The sequence below is a fragment of the Cucurbita maxima genome, unplaced genomic scaffold, assembly GCF_002738345.1.
Source record: "Cucurbita maxima cultivar Rimu unplaced genomic scaffold, Cmax_1.0 Cma_Scf00009, whole genome shotgun sequence".
In the NCBI taxonomy this organism is placed as follows: Eukaryota; Viridiplantae; Streptophyta; class Magnoliopsida; order Cucurbitales; family Cucurbitaceae; genus Cucurbita; species Cucurbita maxima.
The window spans coordinates 6,202,790-6,223,522 of NW_019272025.1; the positions used below are offsets into that span (position 1 = coordinate 6,202,790).

The 20,733-nt window shown below is 35.8% G+C and overlaps 2 protein-coding genes across 6 annotated transcripts; one reads left to right on the forward strand and one right to left on the reverse strand.

The window, feature by feature from the left end:
- The first annotated feature begins 202 nt into the window (after positions 1–202).
- LOC111484570 (IQ domain-containing protein IQM2-like) lies at positions 203–3,621 on the forward strand. Of its 2 annotated transcripts, XM_023131213.1 has the most exons (9): positions 203–364; positions 904–1,091; positions 1,183–1,405; positions 1,508–1,622; positions 1,719–1,948; positions 2,040–2,130; positions 2,215–2,454; positions 2,547–2,648; positions 2,759–3,621. In XM_023131213.1, the coding sequence occupies exons 3-9, from the start codon at positions 1,266–1,268 to the stop codon at positions 3,341–3,343; spliced, it is 1,503 nt and encodes a 500-aa protein (XP_022986981.1). In that variant the 5' UTR covers positions 203–364; positions 904–1,091; positions 1,183–1,265; the 3' UTR covers positions 3,344–3,621. The 2 variants fall into 2 exon arrangements, with proteins under 2 accessions (XP_022986981.1, XP_022986980.1); XM_023131212.1 differs by having other exon boundaries at positions 904–1,405.
- A 555-nt stretch (positions 3,622–4,176) lies between these two features.
- LOC111483677 (structural maintenance of chromosomes protein 3) lies at positions 4,177–19,943 on the reverse strand. 4 transcript variants are annotated; one of them, XM_023129932.1, is made up of 31 exons: positions 19,745–19,943; positions 19,486–19,600; positions 19,231–19,270; positions 19,080–19,155; positions 18,584–18,622; positions 18,406–18,473; positions 18,235–18,306; positions 17,757–17,836; positions 17,587–17,665; positions 17,358–17,475; positions 17,103–17,278; positions 15,834–16,079; positions 15,635–15,756; positions 15,200–15,344; positions 13,330–13,502; positions 13,126–13,225; positions 11,349–11,485; positions 10,984–11,185; positions 9,800–9,887; positions 9,568–9,717; positions 8,892–9,043; positions 8,607–8,798; positions 8,342–8,525; positions 8,189–8,259; positions 7,960–8,111; positions 7,608–7,776; positions 7,371–7,517; positions 5,345–5,440; positions 5,099–5,273; positions 4,712–4,900; positions 4,177–4,630 (listed from the first exon to the last, which is right to left on the reverse strand). In XM_023129932.1, exons 3-30 carry the CDS (start codon positions 19,243–19,245, stop codon positions 4,713–4,715), a joined length of 3,612 nt encoding a protein of 1,203 aa, XP_022985700.1. In that variant the 5' UTR covers positions 19,246–19,270; positions 19,486–19,600; positions 19,745–19,943; the 3' UTR covers positions 4,177–4,630; position 4,712. The 4 variants fall into 4 exon arrangements, with proteins under 4 accessions (XP_022985700.1, XP_022985698.1, XP_022985699.1 ...); XM_023129930.1 differs by having other exon boundaries at positions 19,486–19,640; XM_023129931.1 differs by having other exon boundaries at positions 19,486–19,664.
- Positions 19,944–20,733: the final 790 nt, after the last annotated feature.

Consider the following 20,733-nt stretch of genomic DNA (forward strand, 5'->3'; position numbering starts at 1 on the left):
TGGTTTCTTATCATTTCAATTAAATAAATAAATAAATAAATAAATAAATAATAAATTAAAAAGATATGAAGAGGAGGAGTCAAATCTTTGTTGGTGGGGAAATATAGAGGAAACTTCGAATGCTTTGAAGTTTCACAATCAAATAAATTTTAATAAAATTTTCCTGCAAAAAGTGGGAGAATAATAATAAATAATTCTGAAATGCGTATATAAACCCCACCAAAATCCACTTCCTCCACTGCTTCTTCTCTAATTTGCGATTCAAACTCCCATTAAACAGGAACCAACAGTTCCGAAGCCGGAGCTCATATCCATATCCATCGTCAACTTTCAGTTTTTCATCGTTTTCGTTTTCGTTTTCAAGGTCACCACTGAACATTACTGTTTTCCTTTTCAATTAGTTTCTGTTCTTCCATTTGATTGTGTTCGTAGAATGGATCTTCCCTATATGTTTCTTTAGCGAAAATGGTAATCATCTCCGTGGTTTTTAATATATGTTGATTTTCGAATCGCTGTTTCATTGAATTGGGATTTGGGCTGCCTTCTTGATGGCTTCACAGGACCGCCTCCGGCTTAAAGCAGTTTCAAAAAAGAGAAGAAAAAAACAGAGAGAGACGGGTAGAGATTATTTTAATGCTATTATTTGGTTAGGCACATCTATGGACATAGTGTTATAGGCATTGAATCCATTGTATCCAGATCTCTGTTTTTTTTAATGTGATCAATTGGAGCCACTTTCTTCGAACCGGATAATTTGCCACTTTCATTACCTATTCTTAATTATGAATGGAGATCACTTTTGAACTTGCTAATGCTAGTCTCATTTCTTTTATTAGATTTCCATAGCATGGCCTGTAGACTATAAATAGGACATGCCTTCTGATACAGCATCTGTCCTTACAGGATATTAAAGGATCTTATTATGCCATATGGGTATATCTGGTTCCTGTCCATTTGCTGAGTTTATTGATATGGGGAACAGTTTACAATCTATTCTGATAAAATCCTTAAGTTTTGGAGATGAAGAAAAAACTCCAATCATGTCTGCCAGTTTTACAAGCAGAGATTAAGAACCAAAAGTGTTGAAATCTGTAAGTTCTCTAAATGTATCGTTGGAAGCATCTATTAACTTCAACGGAAGAGATTTAGAGAATCTGCCTTCAACGGAGGCTTCTTCATTAGAAACAGGAAATGACATAGGCGTTGCATCCATCAACCCAAAGAGTGTAGAGTTTGATAATCAATCACTAAGTTTAGATAATGACATGGAAAGATTCAAAATGTTACCAGCTTTGGATCCTACCAATCCCAAGCATGTTGCTGCTCTAAAATTGCAGAAAGTGTATAAAAGCTTCCGCACTAGAAGAAAGCTTGCAGACTGTGCTGTTCTGGTTGAACAAAGCTGGTAACTTCTCCTCTTTTTCTAAAAACTGATAATCATGCTGCACTTTTTGCTTAGATTATTTTGTCTTACTTCCATTATTTATTAAACTGGCAATGTTTGTAGGTGGAAACTCTTAGACTTTGCTGAACTGAAGCGAAGTTCTGTATCATTCTTTGACATGGAAAAACGTGAGTCTGCCATTTCACGCTGGTCAAGAGCAAGAACTAGAGCAGCTAAGGTGAATTTACAGAAATTTCTGAGAAAAAAACGTGTGAACAATAATACTTCACCGGATTTTTGTTTCAGAAATCTAATCAGTCTTTTGCAATTATAGGTTGGAAAAGGGTTATCGAAGAATGCTAAAGCTAGAAAGCTTTCTCTGCAGCATTGGCTTGAGGCGGTAAGTAAGTTTTCTTGTAACCAAGTCTTAACTTCATTTTGTAGTGATGTAATGATTAGTTATTTATGTATACAGATTGATCCGCGACATCGCTATGGCCACAACTTACACTTTTATTACATGAAATGGCTTCATAGTCAGAGTAAAGAACCCTTCTTCTACTGGTGAAATTTCCTTATTGCAACAATATGTTTTTCACTATTTTTCCTTCTTCCTTTACTGAATTTGGAAGCACCATGTTTTGACCTTGACCAGGTTGGATATAGGAGAAGGGAAGGAAGTAAATGTGGTCGAAAAATGCCCGCGATGGAAACTCCAACAGCAGTGCATCAAGTATTTGGGTCCTGTAAGCAAACACTTCTTGATTTCTCATCGAATCTTCCTTCTCTTCCTTATTATTGAACTTAATTTGTTTCTGCTTTAATCTTAGATGGAAAGGCTTGCATATGAAGTAATTGTGGAAGATGGGAAACTCGTATTCAAACAATCAGGGAAACTCGTCCACACAGCTGAAGAAGCCAGAAATACAAAATGGATTTTTGTCCTAAGCACGTCAAAGACTATGTATGTTGGAAAGAAGAAGAAAGGTACGTTCCAGCACTCAAGCTTTTTGGCTGGAGGAGCTACAACTGCTGCTGGGAGATTGGTTGTGGACAATGGTGTTCTCAAGGTACCAACTCGACAACATGAAATCCTCAACTGTTTTCCCCCTCTAACTCATTAAGTCAATTACCTATTATCTATTACTCTTCTTTGACACAGGCTGTTTGGGCTCATAGCGGACATTACCGACCCACTGAAGAAAACTTTAAGGACTTCATGTCATTCCTTAAAGAGAACAATGTAGATCTTACTGATGTGAAGGTAATATTGCCAGAAAATGTACGAGGCTTTCATGTTTTCCCCTCTGATATCATTTTTAAAACTTAGATTGTTTTAAATAACGCCTGAAATCCAACTTTTATCCCATTCAGACAAGTTCCATTGATGAGGGGGATGATTATCTAGACTGCCAAACGAGTAGGCGCCATGTTAGGAACAACTCATCTGAGGAGGACATCATAGAAAAGCTGAAGGGCTTTGAGAGTGAAGAGAACAATATGGAAGAATCCACTGAAGGAAAATCTGATTCATTTGAGCAAACACCGCCTTCCATTGAATTATCAGAGCGAAAGCGTCGCAACATTGGGAAAAAGTTGGCCAATCTCGAGATACCAAATAGGGGTGAAGTGATTGCGATGCTTGAGAGAGAACAAGAAGATAAAGGGAGTACTGAAGTGAAGGTTGTTCCCGAGGAGTCAGTCCTTGGAAGGTTAAATTCACATAAAGATGCCAATTCATACCAACTAGGGAAGCAGTTGTCTTGCAGATGGACAACCGGAGCCGGGCCCCGCATAGGCTGCGTGCGAGACTATCCATCACAACTTCAACTACAAGCGCTGGAGCAAGTGAGGTTATCACCAAGATGCGACACATATTGTAGGCATCACTGCAATCCTTGTGTGGCCATTGAGATGAGCCCAAGGACGACAATACCTCCAACTTTCCAGGCGAGATAACTGGAAACACAAGAAGATGACTGACCATTCCTAGACATGATCCTCTTACTTTTGTTTTTTCATTCAGAGGAAAACATCAGAGAATGGAGCAGATAGTAGATCATTCTTTTGTATATACATACAAAAAAGATGATGTAGGAATTCTTGGTGATTTTTTCCCACCATCCCATTTTTTCTTTTTCCTTCTTTGTGTAACGAAGAGAAATTGCATACAGTTTTGGTATTCCATTTCTTCTTAGAATGAATACAAGCAGAAGTTGTAGAGTTTTATGGGTTCATAGCTTCTCTTTTGCTCCCTATAGTCAATAGTCAGCAGTTCATCGTCCTCAACAGCCAAACGGTGAAACCCCACTTGAACAATCAGGATTAAATTTGAAGAAGTCACGTCAAACAGATAAAAATGTGGGCAAAAAGACGTAGGAAAATGCCAAGAAAGAAGCAAAGGAGGGCACTTTATGAATAATGCGACACCTTTTTAAGGCGGCATTTGACGACGTTGATTGAGGAATGTGGTCAGCGAGTTCGTAAATCTAAACTCAACGAGCAGCCTGTTTATTTGGAATTAAATTCAATTACAAATTTAATTTTTAAACTTTCCATATATTTTTTTTTAATTCACAAACAATTTTATTAGACATACTTCATTTTTAATTTGTAAGTTTTGAATTTCCTAGAAACCTATTATTAGTTCAATTTTTTTTAAAAAAAATAATAATAATTAGACACCTAAAAAATACAAAATACAAATTCAACGACAGGTCTTCCACCACTCAACTTTCAACCTAAAATAATAATAATAATAATGGAAATGGAAATGGAAGTGTCAAAATTAGCCCCCAATGAAAATCCATTCTATGACTGATGGTGCTCAAGTCCAATTCAACAAGCAGCAAGAGTCTCCTTTAGAATATCTATGTTTGACTGCGAATTCCAAGTGATGCAGCAGAGAAAAGAAAAGGAAAGGAAAATAGCCACTATCTATTATCTATTAGAGATGGGTTTGAATGAGCTTTGCAGCAGACGTAGAATGGCATGACGAAGAAGACTAAATAGATATCAATCAACGACCAACATCGGCTACCAGACCACACAACCATTCCAGTCAATGTTTCTCTAATTACAGCTACCAACACTTCGGAGACACATAAATACCCAAAAGTACTATTATAGTGAAGTTCACCCTAAAGTTTCATACCTTTTTTCTAACATGCCAATGAGTAGAGCGGTGCTCAGTATTTCCATTCACACATTACAATACAACCAATGCCTCAGGGGATCTTTAGCCACCTATGAATACCAACAGAAATTTTTGTAAACTAGTCACGGTCAACGAAAAAATAAATGCAAGTTTGACTAGAAAAATCTAACCTTAGTTATTGTGAGATTGATCATGCTCAATAAAGTCCAGGGCATCTTCCTTGGTGACAACATTCACACGGCTCACCCTATTTTTATGGGTAACACCATATATCTTGTCGGCAACCTTCACAAGCTCTGGCCTAAATGTAGTTGTTATAAATTGAGTATTTGCCATGTCTGCTAGCCTACGAATCATATCTAGCAAGTAATTAAGAACATCAAACTGGAATTATGATTACAGAGAAGGGAATATATGACATAATATAGTCGACAATAAATATAATAGCACCCTCTCTTATCATTTAAAAAGAAAAACGAAAAGTGGAAACGTGTTTGATATCACTTGGAGAAGACCATGGCAAGGCAAACAAATCATAAGTATAATGTGAAGGATACTTCCGACTGCAGTTCTATACTGTGGATCCAATGCCGCATCTATCTCATCAAACAGGTAAAACGGAGCAGGATCACATCGTTGTATGGCAAAGATAAGGGTTAGAGCAACAACAGTTTTTTGTCCCCCAGACAACTGCTTCATGGACTGTGTCTCTCCTTGCCCAGTAAAAGAAACCTGCAACAAACGCCATTTAGGAACTCGGGAAAGGTCATCCTATGAAACAAAGTACAGAAGCTTGTACATGCCTTCACTTTCACTCCGATGTATTTCTCAACCCTGCCCCCAGTATCTGCTTCTGGCGGTGCAGCTTCATCAGGATCATCATCAGCATGATCACCATCCTGTGCGAATGAAGGAAAAATTCAAAGAACAAATTACTCTTGATGTCGCATTAACTCATAATTATCTAGCCGTAATCCCAGAACACCATCCCAACCCATAAATGTGAATTTAACCAAGGATAAGAAAACATCATACAGGTCTTAGAAGTTGTTGGCACAATGCCATACAAGCCTGGTTCTAGCTATAGGTCCTTCGAGATATTATATTAAAATGATATTATCACTTCTGAGCAATTTTTTCAACAATTAAGCTTCCTTAGTCGTGGGTAAGAAAACATATGTTTAGCCCATTTTTAAATCTGTTAATAACGAACCAAGCCACGGACAGGAGTTCTCGACCATTTATGCCTGAGATGTATCTCTTCCTTAGAACCATAGGAGGCTGTTCAGCTTCACAAAACTCCATGCAAGTAAGATAGAAGATTATTGTACATAGAAACATTGGAACTTGGGGGGAGACTAAGAACCTCCTGGTGTAGGCCAACGTTTCCCCAAGTTGTTTAAAGTTAAGGTGACTGGAAAGACAAGGGGATAGTAAATAAGATGCAGAGTTGGGTGCATCATGGATTGTATGGGACTTCGATACCTCAAGAGCAACTGATTTTAAGGGGTAAAAAAAGAAGAAACAAAAGAAAGAGATGAAACAATTATACAATCAAGATAAACAATTATAGAATTGAGCATGTTCCCGAAAAACACACCCTATGAGGTTCTTGCCTATAACAACTTAAAAGTCATTCATTGCTGTGGCATGTTGATACCTTCCATGAAGTGACAAAAGGGGGGATTATAACTTTCTCTGGAATTCCTTCTTAAACAAGAAACCACACATTCATTGAGAAGAAATGAAAGAATATGAAGTACATAAAGAGAAACAAACTAGCATCAGGAGTCGAACTAAAATAAAACGAAGCTTCAATTTAACAAAATAAGATCCAAGGGATATATACACAAAAAAACTTGTAGACCAACACCTAAAGAGACACATAAACATAACAAGCAACCAAAAAGACCCTTGTCACAAAATGGTGACTGAAGAAGAAACTCATCCACCATAGAACTACAATCTCTAGAACAAAGCCAAGTAAACAGAAGTTCTATAACCCCAATCAATAGCCAATCTCCAGCAAATACAAAACTGCGACTCAACTACAACTAGAAAGCAAAACTTCCCCATAATGATGAAAGACACCTACCCATCCACTAATGGCATACAATAGAGATCTTGACGAAATTGTGTCCAAGCTAGGCTCCAATAAAGCCATAGTCTCAAGATTATGAATAAGTCAATCCAATCATTCAACTCAGTAAGGTGTCTTCTATCCTCAATATTCCAGGCTTCTTGTCAAGAAGAATGGGAAAGGTCACAACTCTACCTTTTTAGCCCTGTTTATTCGAAGCTGTAGATAATGTTCCTTAACATATTCAGTCAGTCCCTAACCTCCTTCAGAATTATTTCAAGACTTCTTAAGAGTCTTCTTTGTGAGGATTAGTTCGAGAACAAGGCTAAGGTTTAATGCTCTAAAATCTCTTAAGAGCTCTTATGTTGAAATTTTTTATCAGATAGAAAAAGGAGATTTTACGGAGGGGAAAGGCCCCTGAACAGGTATCGGGAGACAATACTTCAGCTTCATCTTTCTGGATTTCCACTTAACATTTTTGTAATCTAGTCCGACAAAGATTATACACTTCTGAGTTTTTTATCCATCACTAAAAGAAAATTGTGTGTTCTTAATGAAAAAACAAGGCCCACAGGCTATAAAATGGCCACCATGCCAAGGACCAAAACAAAATGACTTGTCATAGGTCAAACTCAACCATTCATCAGCATAATACCCCACAATGTCCACAGGCCACAAAAATACATTATGAGTGATAAAATCTGCATCCAACACCAAAAGGAATGCGTGCAATACAATCAAAACTATACCTTTTTCTTCATCATTACTAGATACCCATGGCCACCTTGAACAAGCTCTGAGAAAACTTCTCGAAAGTGTTTTGCAACTCCTTTGAATGTACGTTCAATTGATTCATCCTTCCTTTGATCTAAGACTCCTATGAGCTCTTGAATTTTCTACAATGTCCAGAAGCACCATTGCTTGGCAAGAGTTTGACAGCCAAATTACAAACAAAATAATCTAAATTGGGTCCGGTCTAGCAATACCTCATCACCTGCATCTAATTCAGCTTGTCTTTTCTGAAGCTCTTCCCTTTGTTCTGTGAAATTCACATACTGATCCAATGCTTTCTTATTAACGTGGCTGAATTGCTGCAATTGTTCATTGCATCTGTGCAACATTTTATACAGTTCCTTGACGTTCCTCCTCTTATACCTAAAATTTGCAATACGAAAGAAAACCCAACAAGGATCAGACAACTACCAAGAAAACGAATCACAAACAATAGATTGAGATACACATGAAAGGTATTGTCAAATAATTTCAGTAATGATCACTAATCATTTGTCAAGGACAGCTAAACATCAGAAGGAAATCCTAATTCAAAGAAAAGATTACGTTTCAAAAGCATCAGATGACAGTAGGCCCAGCTCTCCAATTTTCTTTGAATACTCTTCTTCTTTAGCAAGAAGAACATTTCTTTTGCTTAGTAGTTGCTCTAATTCTTTAGCTTCGTCCTGAAGTGTCCTCTCGTAGTTGTCCTCTAAAGTCTGTATAGACAAAGGATCAACCAAGGAGCAAGGAGGGCAAGAATAATCAATGGTGTTAAGATGTAAAAATGGGATACCTTTAGTTTATTCTTTTCGTCTTTAATCTTCTTGACTTCCTTAGATCTCTCGTCCATATTTTCAGAAACTCCTGAGAAATCACAACTTCAAATCGCTATAAAATAGAAAAAAAAAATTGAGAACTAAAAAAAATGCAGAATCAAAAGTCTCACTTTTAAGCTGTTGAGTCGTTTCTTCTACCAAGAACTTGGCATCTTTCAGTTCCTGTCTCTTCAAATCTGCTTCTCCCAGTAAAGAGTCTGCTTCTGCAGATGATATTATAGCTTCTAACTCTTGTTTCCGCCGCTTGAGGTTAGTTGTTAGATTCGTCTCAAGCTCTGCTTTCCTTGTTTCAGTCTATCCGATAACAAAATGCAAGAACAAGGGCAAAAGTTAAAGGTATATGATATCAATAAATGCACACACCAATTAACTGACCTCAATACGATCTGTCTTGCATGCAATAAGCTTCTCTTTCAGCTCTGATATTTCAGGGTTCAATCGTGATAGCAGATTTTTTTCCTCTGGTGTCAAATGGTCAATGAGATCTGTGCCCATTTCAGCTTGTTTCACGGCCATATTACCTCTAAGCTGATCAATCTGATTACGAACATCTGCAAGTGATTTTTCCTACATACAATAAAAAATATCAATAGAAGGAACTATATTTCTATTCGAACCCAGGTGGACCAATAAGTTATCTAGAACTAGTCCTAAATATACCTTATTCAGAAGAGCCTTGGATATTGATTGTTTCTGCTTTTGAGCATTAGCAATGTCTTGCTTAAGCTGTTCCAATTCCGATTTATCATGACCCTGCTTGGCATCAATTTTCTGCTGCTCTGAAACAAGCTCAGTAATTTTCCTGTCTATCTGTAAGATAAATTAAGTAAAAGAAGACAAACCTATAGACAAAAACATAGTGGATGACTGAATGTAATAACAAAGAATAAACAAACAGGAGTCAGATTGTCAAGGTTTAATAATTAAGAATACGTTTTCAGGATAATTAGTCCCCAAAAAATAATTGGTTTTGCACAATATTTGTAAAAAAGAGCTATAAATGCATAAACATCAAAGACTTCTTTGATGCCGTTTTAAATGCACGATATTTCCACTCCGGTAGTTTCAAATGGGGTCCCAGCCCTTTTAAATTTGAAAATGTGTGGCTAGAATAGATAAATCTGTTTTTATATATCCATTTGCTTGGGGTTGGCTTTCCTCCCGTTTTTATATATCTTCGTTCTATCAATCAAAATCTGTTTTCTTAAAAAATAGATATATAAATAAATAAAAGGTGGTTTATGTATTTGGGCATAATCAAATTGCACTTAATCAATGGAATTTAAAGCCCCTCCTTTTGACAAGGTGTTATTGGAGGAAACAACAAAAAGGATATCTTGAAGTGCTGATCTAACTTTTGCTAGGTCATCTTCCTTCATGTTAATGGCTTTGGTATTTAACATAATTATATTCATAAACTTCAATTTTGATCGTCGGTGATCATAAAATCCCCCTGTCATACCACCTTTTTTACTAACTTGGTCACCTGCAGAGTCGAAGGAAACTTGTCAAAAACATACATAGTAGTAAAGCTATCATAAATTGGCAAAGATAACTTCAACACCCACCCTCCAAAGTTATACAGTCCAAACCATCGGTACGAGCAACTTTTGTGGCAACATCTAAATCTCGACAAATCACCGTTCTAGCAAACACCTGGTAAAATGAAAAGAAAAATGGAAGCATTGGAAAATAAGCATGTCGATAAAAAATATTGCATGTCTCATACACTTACTTGCATCAAGCCTAAATGAGAAACCTAATAGTTGAAGATTTATCTCACTTTCTGCCTATTGATGCAAGTTTAAATTACTAGGTGTACAAATCCCAAGTTCAGTTCATCTTTACTGTCACTAAAGTTGAGCAATATTCTAGACTGCAACAAAAAATATAAACCATGATTAAGCAGTGGGATAGATGCCGGAAGGGAATTTCAAGACTAAATAGCAACCACTAAAGGACCATCTGCCAAACTGAACATGGAAAATTGGACATTTTTTTCCTTAAATAGTAAACATTGTTTTAAAAGATAAGAATAATTGTAAGTGTAACAATTTGTTAAAAACATTTCTAGTCAGGTAAGTAAAAGAAAATTTTATTTAGGTAATAATTCCCTCCACAATGACCAAGCTAGATTCTCCACCATGAACATCCAAAAGTTCTATGCTTTTGTATCCAGTGTTGTTGAGGGGAAGCTTTACAGGCTAGAAAGTACCCAAGGTGAGCTTCTTCAATAAGGCACTCACCTATTACTTTGTGTTCATGATATAACCATTTCTCGAATCTTTTGTCATTTGGAGACCTCCAGCTTTCTCGTTCTAGCATTTGTAGGAGACTTATGCCTTAATAGCAAGGTAACTTTTCTTTCTTCTTCATTTCTCTTCAAGAAATTCCTCTCTCCAGCAAGTAATCCAAAATATGGATGGTTGCCTCAATAAAGGAAAATACAAGGATATTCTGGAAGGGAGAGAGGAATCTTCAACCTACGTGGTGAATTGGAGTAGAACTTAGATTGTTTTTGTAATTGTTTTGTGTTTCGATGTTTTCTTTTCTGTGGGTCCCGATAATTATATTCAGTGAAACATCTATTTTCAGTCCAAAAGCATTGGGATTGTTTTGCGTAGGATCAGACTCCTGGTTGTGATTTTATTTTATTTTTTGTCTTTTATTTTTTACAGTAATGAAATTGCTCGTACGAGAACAAATCAATCGCAAGCCACTCCTGGAAATATATGATGGAACTTGAAACTACCTGAGAAAAAGCTGGTGCATAATTGGAAGAGAACTTTAATTTCTTTAACAGCGGTATCACGTCAGAACTCTGTGGATAAGTAATTTGCGGAGCTTTCACCCTGTTGAGTGGTATAAAAGTAACCCTTCCGCCTTTCAGAGAATTAAGGTGCCGTATAATCTGGGTTGATATTTCATCATTTTCCACCACCACATGAAATAGGCTGATAAGAAAGGAAGGATACTAATCAAATCTTGATCTGCATCAAGGCACACAACCGACAACAAGGACACAATTTCCTTATGCCAGCTGGCCAATTCAACTAAAAAAGATGCGACCCAACACAACCTCAAAGTAAGAAATATAACAGAAGATTATTCATTCACCTGTTTCCAGCAGTAACTTCAACAGCAGTAAAAAATTTGTCATCACAATCGAGCAACTCAATAATTGGACCATGCACCCCAGAAATTTTGTACTCCTTACAGATCCTCCGAACAGAATTTAGTCCCCTTCTTACATCCTAATAATATATCAAACAAAACATTGAAGAACATGAACGAGAGATACAATCCAGACATCAACTAACCATACATTCACCAAACACAGTATTCCATATCTAACAAACAATAGAAAACTCTCTTGACAAGAATATATTAACAGAAATGATTGTCCTGAAACTTTGAAATATACATTATTAAAATTTTAAGAGACAGAAGAAGATAACGGAAGAACGACAAATGACAAAATAATAACCAACCACTACAGAAAACAAAACAAGAACTAATTGCCTGTGCCAGCGGTGGAAATCATGAACTTGAGTATCTTCCTGGCCTATTTTGGTAATTTAGTTCCATTGTGTGTATGAATTATTTAGATAAATCCTGGATCTAAGAATGCATATGAGAGAAAAGGGAAGAGGAGTAAGGAAGGAATGATGTATTAAGTACAGTTATATAATGAAGAGTCAACCTATGAGTTATTTTGACCCATGAGTAAGAGAAAGCAAGAGTTACACGAGTTACTTGGTTAGCAAACAAATTGACTAATTGGGAAGAGTGTTCTGGCGGAGGGTTGCAAGCTCTCAAATTCTTCCTCCATTCTTTCTCTTTATTCAATGAACTACCAGTTTGAATTCTATTATAGTAATATTAAAGCAGCTGGATCCTTGGGGAATGGTGGCACACAAAAGGTGGAAAATCATTTGGAATCTCTGGGGAGGAATTTACTTTAAAGGAACGAATGAAGCAGATACATTAGAAAATGAACCAATCAATAGAATGCAGCATAGGAGTGTATGTAAGGAAGACAAGAATATGTTCCATCAAGAATGATCAGTTGCTCAAAGAAGACCTACAGAACAGTTTCTTCCATGGTACTAGCTAATGAGAAGTGTTCCCGTCAAGGATCGGGACTCCTATAACTCTTTATTCCATAAACTAGCACTCAGAGTTCAATCAACTTCTCCAAAAATATAATTAAGTTCAACACACTAAAACTATACAAATGTTCAGAGATTGATAACATATTACGATGAAAATGAGAAATTCTCACACCCTAGAGCTGAAGCCAGTTGGAAAAGACGATTCATTTTTCTGCCTTATAGGTAAAGGTAATTGGCTATGCACTACAAGACATTTGCAATCTCAAGTCATTTTTTTATTGACGATGGGGGCTATAATTGAAAAATTCCAATAGTTTATGCGGAAGGGGTAATATGGGGTAATATAAACAAAACGCGGCAGGGGATATTGATGCATTTCATCCAGAATTTAACCAGCAACATTTTCTGCAATGTGATCGTACTGTTTGGATTTCATTCTACATCAAAGTAAAAAAAATGTTTTAACGTTGAGACAATTTATGAGCTAAAACTACGCTAAAACAGTTCTACTTCACCTTGAGTGGCGTGTTATAAGTTACAATTAAGACCAGCTGCAAAAAAAAACCAATAAATTTGACTATCAGCTGGTACTCCGATGGTTTAGTAGTAATCTGCTCTAACTTGTTATTCATTCAGAGGCTTTACAGCATACTATGGTGTTATCCCACAGCATCATTTTATCCATGTCTTGTAGATACAGTTTTCATAAGTACAATGAATAAAGTGATTCATTCAGATAACAAATAAATAGCTAAACAAATTACAGACCAATTACTTACACCAGGCGTAGCATGATCAAGACTTTTTTCTGCCTTCTCAACTTCAGCTTTCAACCTATCAATTTCAGCAACAAGTTCACTTTCCTTGCTCCACAACGACCTATATATTAATCAGAACACTGAGAAAAAGCTGGCAAACTGAACAATTAACTGTGCATTCCAGATGCAAATAATAGTGAACTTTCAAAAATTGGAAGGACATACTTTCGCTCATCCTGTAGCTTGTCTCTCTGTGCTCTGAAGGTATTGAACCCATGGGATGACTCAGATATGTGGGTCTGCATAGTAGCAATGTCCATTTTGCGCCTCTCAATATAGGCATCTCGCTCATGTAGCTCAGCATTAAGCTTATCAATTTCATCCTGAAGTTTTTGTTCCTATTGTCCGAGAAGATGAAAATCATTAAGCAAAGTACCCAAAATCCGAAGGCATTGAAGTGAGCAATGAAACACTTCCTCACAAGATTCATCCTTATACTGAAACACCTTTATATTCCTCTATGACCAAATATTTTCAACATGGTGAAGAAATTTACTTGCAACGAGGTATTTTGCATTGAAGAACGAAGAATGCAACTTGTATCATAACACAAAAAGAAAAAAAAAAAAAAATCCTTGAATAAGCCATAACAACTCCAAACGACAATAAACATCTACACAAGAAAAGTGCCTTTAAATGATATCGATGGAACATGCCTCTAAGGATACAGAACCACGGAGGAGGAAATCCAAGGTGTTAATTCTCCAATACCAATCAAACAATTTATTTTCCTTAAAATGGGAACGCTTAAAAGGAGATAATCACGAGCAAGAGAACAAGGATTTACAAGAAAGGATACTGAGGGACTAAGTGTCCGCATTCACCGACCCTTGACATCAAGAGAAGATGGAAACCATGTACACATGAGAGTAATGAAACTTGCTCAATGCCTCTTATCATTTAGGCTCTTCAGACGTCAAAATTGTAGAAGAAAGACCCCTCAGAAAAAAAAGAAAAAAAAAAAATCTAAATTTATATTTCATTTGTATGAAACAAAGGTACTCCCAACGACAAAAACATCAAAAGAGACAGCCTAAAAGCGTTAGGGATGAGAAGTCTCGAAGCCTAAAGGGAGGAGTATTCAAAGGAAACCTCATGTTAATGGGAAGAGAGGGAATAATACAAAAAGATCTGTGGGTGAGCACTTCAAATGGAATCCATATACTGTTCATGAACAGAAATAAAATTCACAAATTTCCTCCCTTCTCCAAATTTTTTTAAGATCAAATTTAAATTATTAAAATATTTAAAAAACGCAACTGGGGGACTCCTTGCAAAAAACAAATTACAGATAGAGAGAAAGACGAGCAAAGTAGGCCGTTGTTAACCCATGGTCCTCTAGAAACAGAAATGCCCACCATCCTACCAACAAAGAAATAGGACTCCAGAAACTAGGAAAACACATGGAAATGACTTTCCAAGGACTTTGAAAATGCTACCGTCAGCAACTTGAGAGTTCCGTCTACTAGAATGAGCCTCAAACATACTCAAAATGAGCAAATACACTAAAAATTTCAACTCTAACAAGAAGCGCCATAACCATCTAAACAAAAGTGCAAAATTTTCATTTTTGCACCCTGAACACTAGAAGCCCTCTTTAGGTCTCCAATGACATCAAGACTCTGGGGTAATATCTTTAAATAAAGAGAGACATGAAGGAAGAAAAATGTTTTCATTGGGTAGTAATGGTTCAAGTACCAATGGGCAACCCAAATAATATTATATTCTAAAATGTTCCAAGGGAAATACTAGGAGGTTATTTTCTTTCTCCGACTATACTGTCCCACTCTATTCAAAGTCTCAAATACTTTCACCCCAAATAACAACTTCTCCTCACTCTTCCTCTTTACAAACATCCAAAACTTATTCAGATTACACTAATTTTGCAAAAATGGAGTATTACAAAGTGACTGCTGCTATCTCAATACACAAAGTAGTTCCAATTTTCAGTTGTATTGAGATGACTTGTATGAAGAACATATTGACACAAAGTAACAGGGAAGCTTCTTTAGAAAGACAAAATGGTAAATATTACCTGCCCCATATTTGATGACAACACTCGTTCATATTCATCAATTTCCTTCTGAAGCCACCTATCACGAGCAGCTTTACTTGCAAACTGGGTGGCACGACCTTGTTTCTGATAGAGAATACTAAGCTGCTTTTCCCGCTCCATTATTCTACAAAATTCATGAGAAATGCCAAGGTGCAACAATTTAGCAACATACAACGAATACACAAGTGTTGACTTCATGTATGAGTGGAATTGAGCCATTAACTAGAACGGAAAATAGAAAATGCAAGAACTAAATACAAACTCAATGGCATCAAAATTAATTTGAACCCAGACCACTCCTCTCTCTCTCTCTCCCCACCTCCTTCTTTCTTCTTTCTTCTTTTTCTTTTGGGGGAGGGGGTGATGAAACAGGAAAGTGGAAATTAATTGAAGCACTAGCAAAAACCCATATACCCTTTTGATATTTCCTTCTCCTCTATGACTTGATTATCGTAAATTGGACTTATTTTGTCAAGCTCATCAGAAGAATCTTGGATTTCTCTTTGTAGCATCTGAAGCTGCCTCCCTGCATCCTCCTAGAAGCATGTTAAAAAAGAAAATTGTATGAAATATCTTCACAGTGGAAGGTCACGAATGATATAGAGAAAGTTACCTTAGCCCTCATGTTTCCAGAAATCTTCTCTTCAAGGTCTTTGACATCAAGTTCAAGCTCCGTGTGCTTTTTTATAGCTTCTGTTCGCCTCTTCTCCACTGCCTCTTTCTCTTTAACTAAACCTTGAATTTCCTTGGTCAAGTCTTTCAATTTCTTGTCAAAGTCCTTGGATCTTTCATGAGCATCCAGAACACTATTATACATTTTAGTGGATGTTTCAGAAACCTTGGCTCGAGCTTCATCTACCTGAGTTTAGTTAAATTTGAAGTTTTAGCATGCATTATGTGCATATGCACATAACAAAGGTAAATCAGATTAGCATATTGTACCACATTTTCAAGGCATGAAAAACCAAGGGATTCTAAACCACTCTAACATCCCAAAAGAAAGAAAGAACGAAATTCATAAAAAGGAAAAAGATGGCAATAATGAGTCAGAAGGCATTAGTTCTGTTTCTTTGAAGATAAAAAAAATCTTATTGACAACATAGATGACCCCTATTTACTATGCAGTATTTCTTTTGAAAAATTTAAGAAATGCCTTCAGGGTAGCTAGTCACACCATCCACTTGATTTTCGCACATTCTAAATGCCCATCAATTGAGTAAGAGTCAGATCAATTATTTCTCACAAGTTGCCCCATGAATGAAATATATAATACAGACTAACAAGAGAAATCGTTGTCAAATTACAATTTACATCTATTTTTGTATATTTGTTATTTAATCCTTTCTATGGGCCCTCATTGCTAATAAACTCTTTCGACCAGCCTTCATAGCCAATTGATAATTTGCTCCATTGAACTTACTAGAGTTTCAAGCGTGGGTTTCTTTATCTGAAATTTAGTTTTGTCTGTGGGTATCTGTTTCAGAATCCATCGTGTGTGGATGTTTTCATTCATGAGCAGCATCTATTCGTGTGTGGTATTTCTGATTGTGTTCGCTCGTGGGTTTTTTTGTTCGGGAGCTGGATCTGTTAGTGGATTTTTTATCATAAGTGGGTATTCATTACTGTGAGGACCTCACCTAAGTCACTAAAAAGTTATTATGGAAGAGACCAATAAAGCTTCGGCTACTAGAGACCTTCAGAACGTTCATCCTAGTTATAGGTTGGATGGAAAAAATTTATCTCAAATGGTCTCAATTTGTCCACACTTTTTCAAGTGGAAAAGAAAAGTCGAACCATATAGTTGGGACAAGATCAAAATCTGAAGATCCAAAGTTAGTTGTGGGATGAGGAAAACTCAATGATCAGTTCCATAACAGCTAACCTCCAGAAGTTTCTGACGAGCATCATGAAGTTCTTTGTCATAAATAGTATACTCTAGGGATTTTCGCTGCTTATCCAGCTGTTGATATTTTCTAAGTTCTTCTTTTTCTTCATCAAGTTCTTTCAATCTCTCATCAAGATACTGAACAACTTGAATTATCTGCTTTCTTTTATTGCCTGATAAGAAAAAACATAATCAAACACAATTAAAAGTAACAAATCTCACACAGGTTATAATAACATGGTCAAGACGTACTAGTTTCATGCATTATTTTCAAACTCTCCCGTCTTCTCTCCTCATAAACTCGAGTACCACCAATTTCCTTTAGTAAATCCAATCGCTCAGAGTCCTTCATCAATGTCAATGATGCTATCTGTGTACAAATTAGAAAGAGAATGAATGGAAGTTGACTCTAAAGGAATTAGATCAACATAAAAACTCGAGTATTTATATAACAGATAATGAAGTTTAAATATACTCCTACCTTTCCTTGCTGCACGACATAGTAAGGATTCGAGCGAGAAAATCCAGCACTTTCCAATAAATTCATAACTTCTGTTTTCCTAAAAACCATTATTTCTCAAATCATAAAGCTGAGATGAATCTTCATACATCACAGGGGAGGGGAAGTAAGGGAGGGAAAAAGTTTCTAACGTAATATGCTTCCCGTCTAAGAAATACTCATCCTTTTTCAGCCCAATCGTTCGACGCAAGCACACCTCTTCCTTGTCTACCTTTAAAAAAACAAATGTATGGCATATCAGTTAACAATTGGATGGATATTGCAAATGTTTAATTTGCAAAACCATTAAACAACGGAGAATGAGACGTGCTGGAAAATGAATATATAATTATCCAAAATGAGGGCAAGAAAATACTAGATGGGGAAAATAAAGATAAAGAAAGTTGAAAAGGGAGATAAGCTCAGGGAAACTTGAAAATAGAAAACATTTACAAACTAAAGAGTATTTAATTTGTTAACTAGCAGCAAACAAGAATAAACAGGAAATCGAAATAAACAGCAATGTTCGTTTGTCACAAGCAATATGTATCAATAATACAATCATTCCACACATAAGAAACAAAGAAACCCCATTTGTACAAGAGTGGATAGCAGGCAGAAAGAACTTACTGGTATACGGTTATCAGTATTATCAAACACAATTTCCACAAAAGCAGTTAAAACTTGGTGCCCTGCACCTTCCTGTATGAAATTTATCACAAAATATGTAAATTAGAGAATGAAGGAAACCTATGCTTGAAAACAAAATATTTATTAGATTTAAAATTTGTAAACACATACGTGGAGCAAAGCATGCCTCTCTTCGCTCCGCAAATTTTGGAAGAGGTCACTCAACACAAACCGTATAGCTATTTGACGTCCAGAACAAATAATTAGGTAAACAACCACCAATATCTTAGCGTAAAAACTACCAGAAACTGAAAGGTAAATAAGAGCAAAAATAGTGATATTCTCTTACCATGGAAAAAGTTGGTTTTGCCAGATCCATTTGCACCGACTGCATAATATGTTGAACAGGAAGATAAAATGTCCATAAATGACAACTTACAAAGTACCGTCAAATAGGAGCTCCAAAATCAGTGAAAATAAAAATTACTAATACTGTAACAGATTTGAAGGAAACGTTAATTTCCTTGAAAATGAGAATTTTCTTAAGAATGTAAACTAAGATTAACCTAATAATATGTCAATAACACATGACTGAATGATGAACAGAAAATCTACAATATCATGGTAAAATCTACATTTATAAAATCAAGAAGGAAAAAAATATATACGTCGGCCACATCAGCTGTCACTCATTTAGACGGAAATGCCACTAGAAAAGGAGCAAGAAAACAAACATTTGAGACCATGCTGAAAAGGATCCGGAACCAGTTCATTCACAATAAACAAAAAAGTGAGACAACTTTAAATAAAGAGTAAGCAAACACCCAAGATTATTGTGATCTTACCAACACAGTTTATTTTTGAACTGAAAGGTTCGGTGGCAACTTGTTCTCTGTAGCTCTTAAACCCTTCAATAATTACCTAAAAGAGAACTTAATGATTATTTCCATGTACTCAGACCAAAATATTAATAGTGAACGATAGATCGACTGATACCTGCTTTATGTGCATCTTGCAATCGTAGGGTACTCAATTTCTATGAGACAGACGAACAAAAAAAAAGAAAAAAAAATTGTCAGTAACTTTCATACTGATTACACAAAAGACATCTGTAGGACGAGCTTGAAGCTAATACTTCGTCGACCAATAGAGAATAAACCCAGCAAAAACAAGCTACATCAATGCAGCATAAGTAGTCACGCGCAGAATAAACCAGCCCCAAAACAAAACCCATTGAGTTAAAAGACAAACCAGTCAAATCTATATTGTAGGGTTCAGTCGTAAATCGGCTTGAATTCCCACACGAATTCACTTGCACCCGGAAACGTCAAGCTTCCGAACAGCTTGAAAACAGAAGTGCTCCGAGCTACCAGTTTGAGGCAGCAATAAGAGCTCATATACTACAACTGAGTGAAATGGAGCAGATTTAGCTGAGCTTATACATAAATTGCAATAGCGAATTGGGTCGGAGCTCAGTGAGATAGTGGACTGAATTAAATTATGACGTTACCTTGTGATTATGCAAATTAGGGCGTATGAGAAACGAGCTGACGATCGCGTGGACGTTGAGAAAGTAGATTCAATTGGGGCGGGGGAAGGCGCGAAGAGCAAAAGGCGGCAAATTGAGAGCTGCCGGAATTCGTTGTAAATTGTAATTTACACCGCGTTTCTTCTCATATGGGAACCGAAGCATTGACCGAATTTTGGTAAGAAAAACAAGTGGTTTTGGATAATTACTATTTAATGTTCTTTTTATTTGAAAAATAGTTTAATTCGCTTTTATGTATTTCTATTCAGCTCATCTTAAAAAAAAAAAAAAAAAAAAAAAAAAAAAAAAAAAAAAAAAAAAAAAAAAAAAAAAAAAAAAAAAAAAAAAAAAAAAAAAAAAAAAAAAAAAAAAAAAAAAAATTAAAAAATATATCCATAAGCTATCTATTAATATAAAATAATAGTGATTATGCGATAAAATTCGACTTTCCTTCATCCCTTTGACTTTATTCCAATTTTCATCCTAAATTTTTAATTTTATCTGGTTGAATTTGGAACTGGATTAAATGCTAATTATCTTTGATAAATTCACTAATTTAAATAATATCAAGTTATGCACAAATTTGTGTTTAATTAAGGTATAAACTAACCATGGAATAACTTTATAAACCCTTACCAACTTTAAAATAAGTTTTTCTCTAATTTTTTTTAAATATTGATATTTTGGTACCAATGACAAATGAGTATATTTTTTTTTTTTAATAACTTTGTAGAAAATAATGTCAAATATCACAAATAATAAGGCAAGTTTAAGATTTAGATTCTTGTTAAAGTTTGTAGTGCAAGTTGATAAAATGTTAAAATGACGGTAAAATTGACATGAGTCAATGTCAAAATATATTAATGAGTTTAAAGTTAGTACAAACACTATTATATTTAATATGCAACACTGCACGCGAAGTTAGAGATTAAAGATGCAAAGTAAACGTAATTATAATTGACATGCATTAC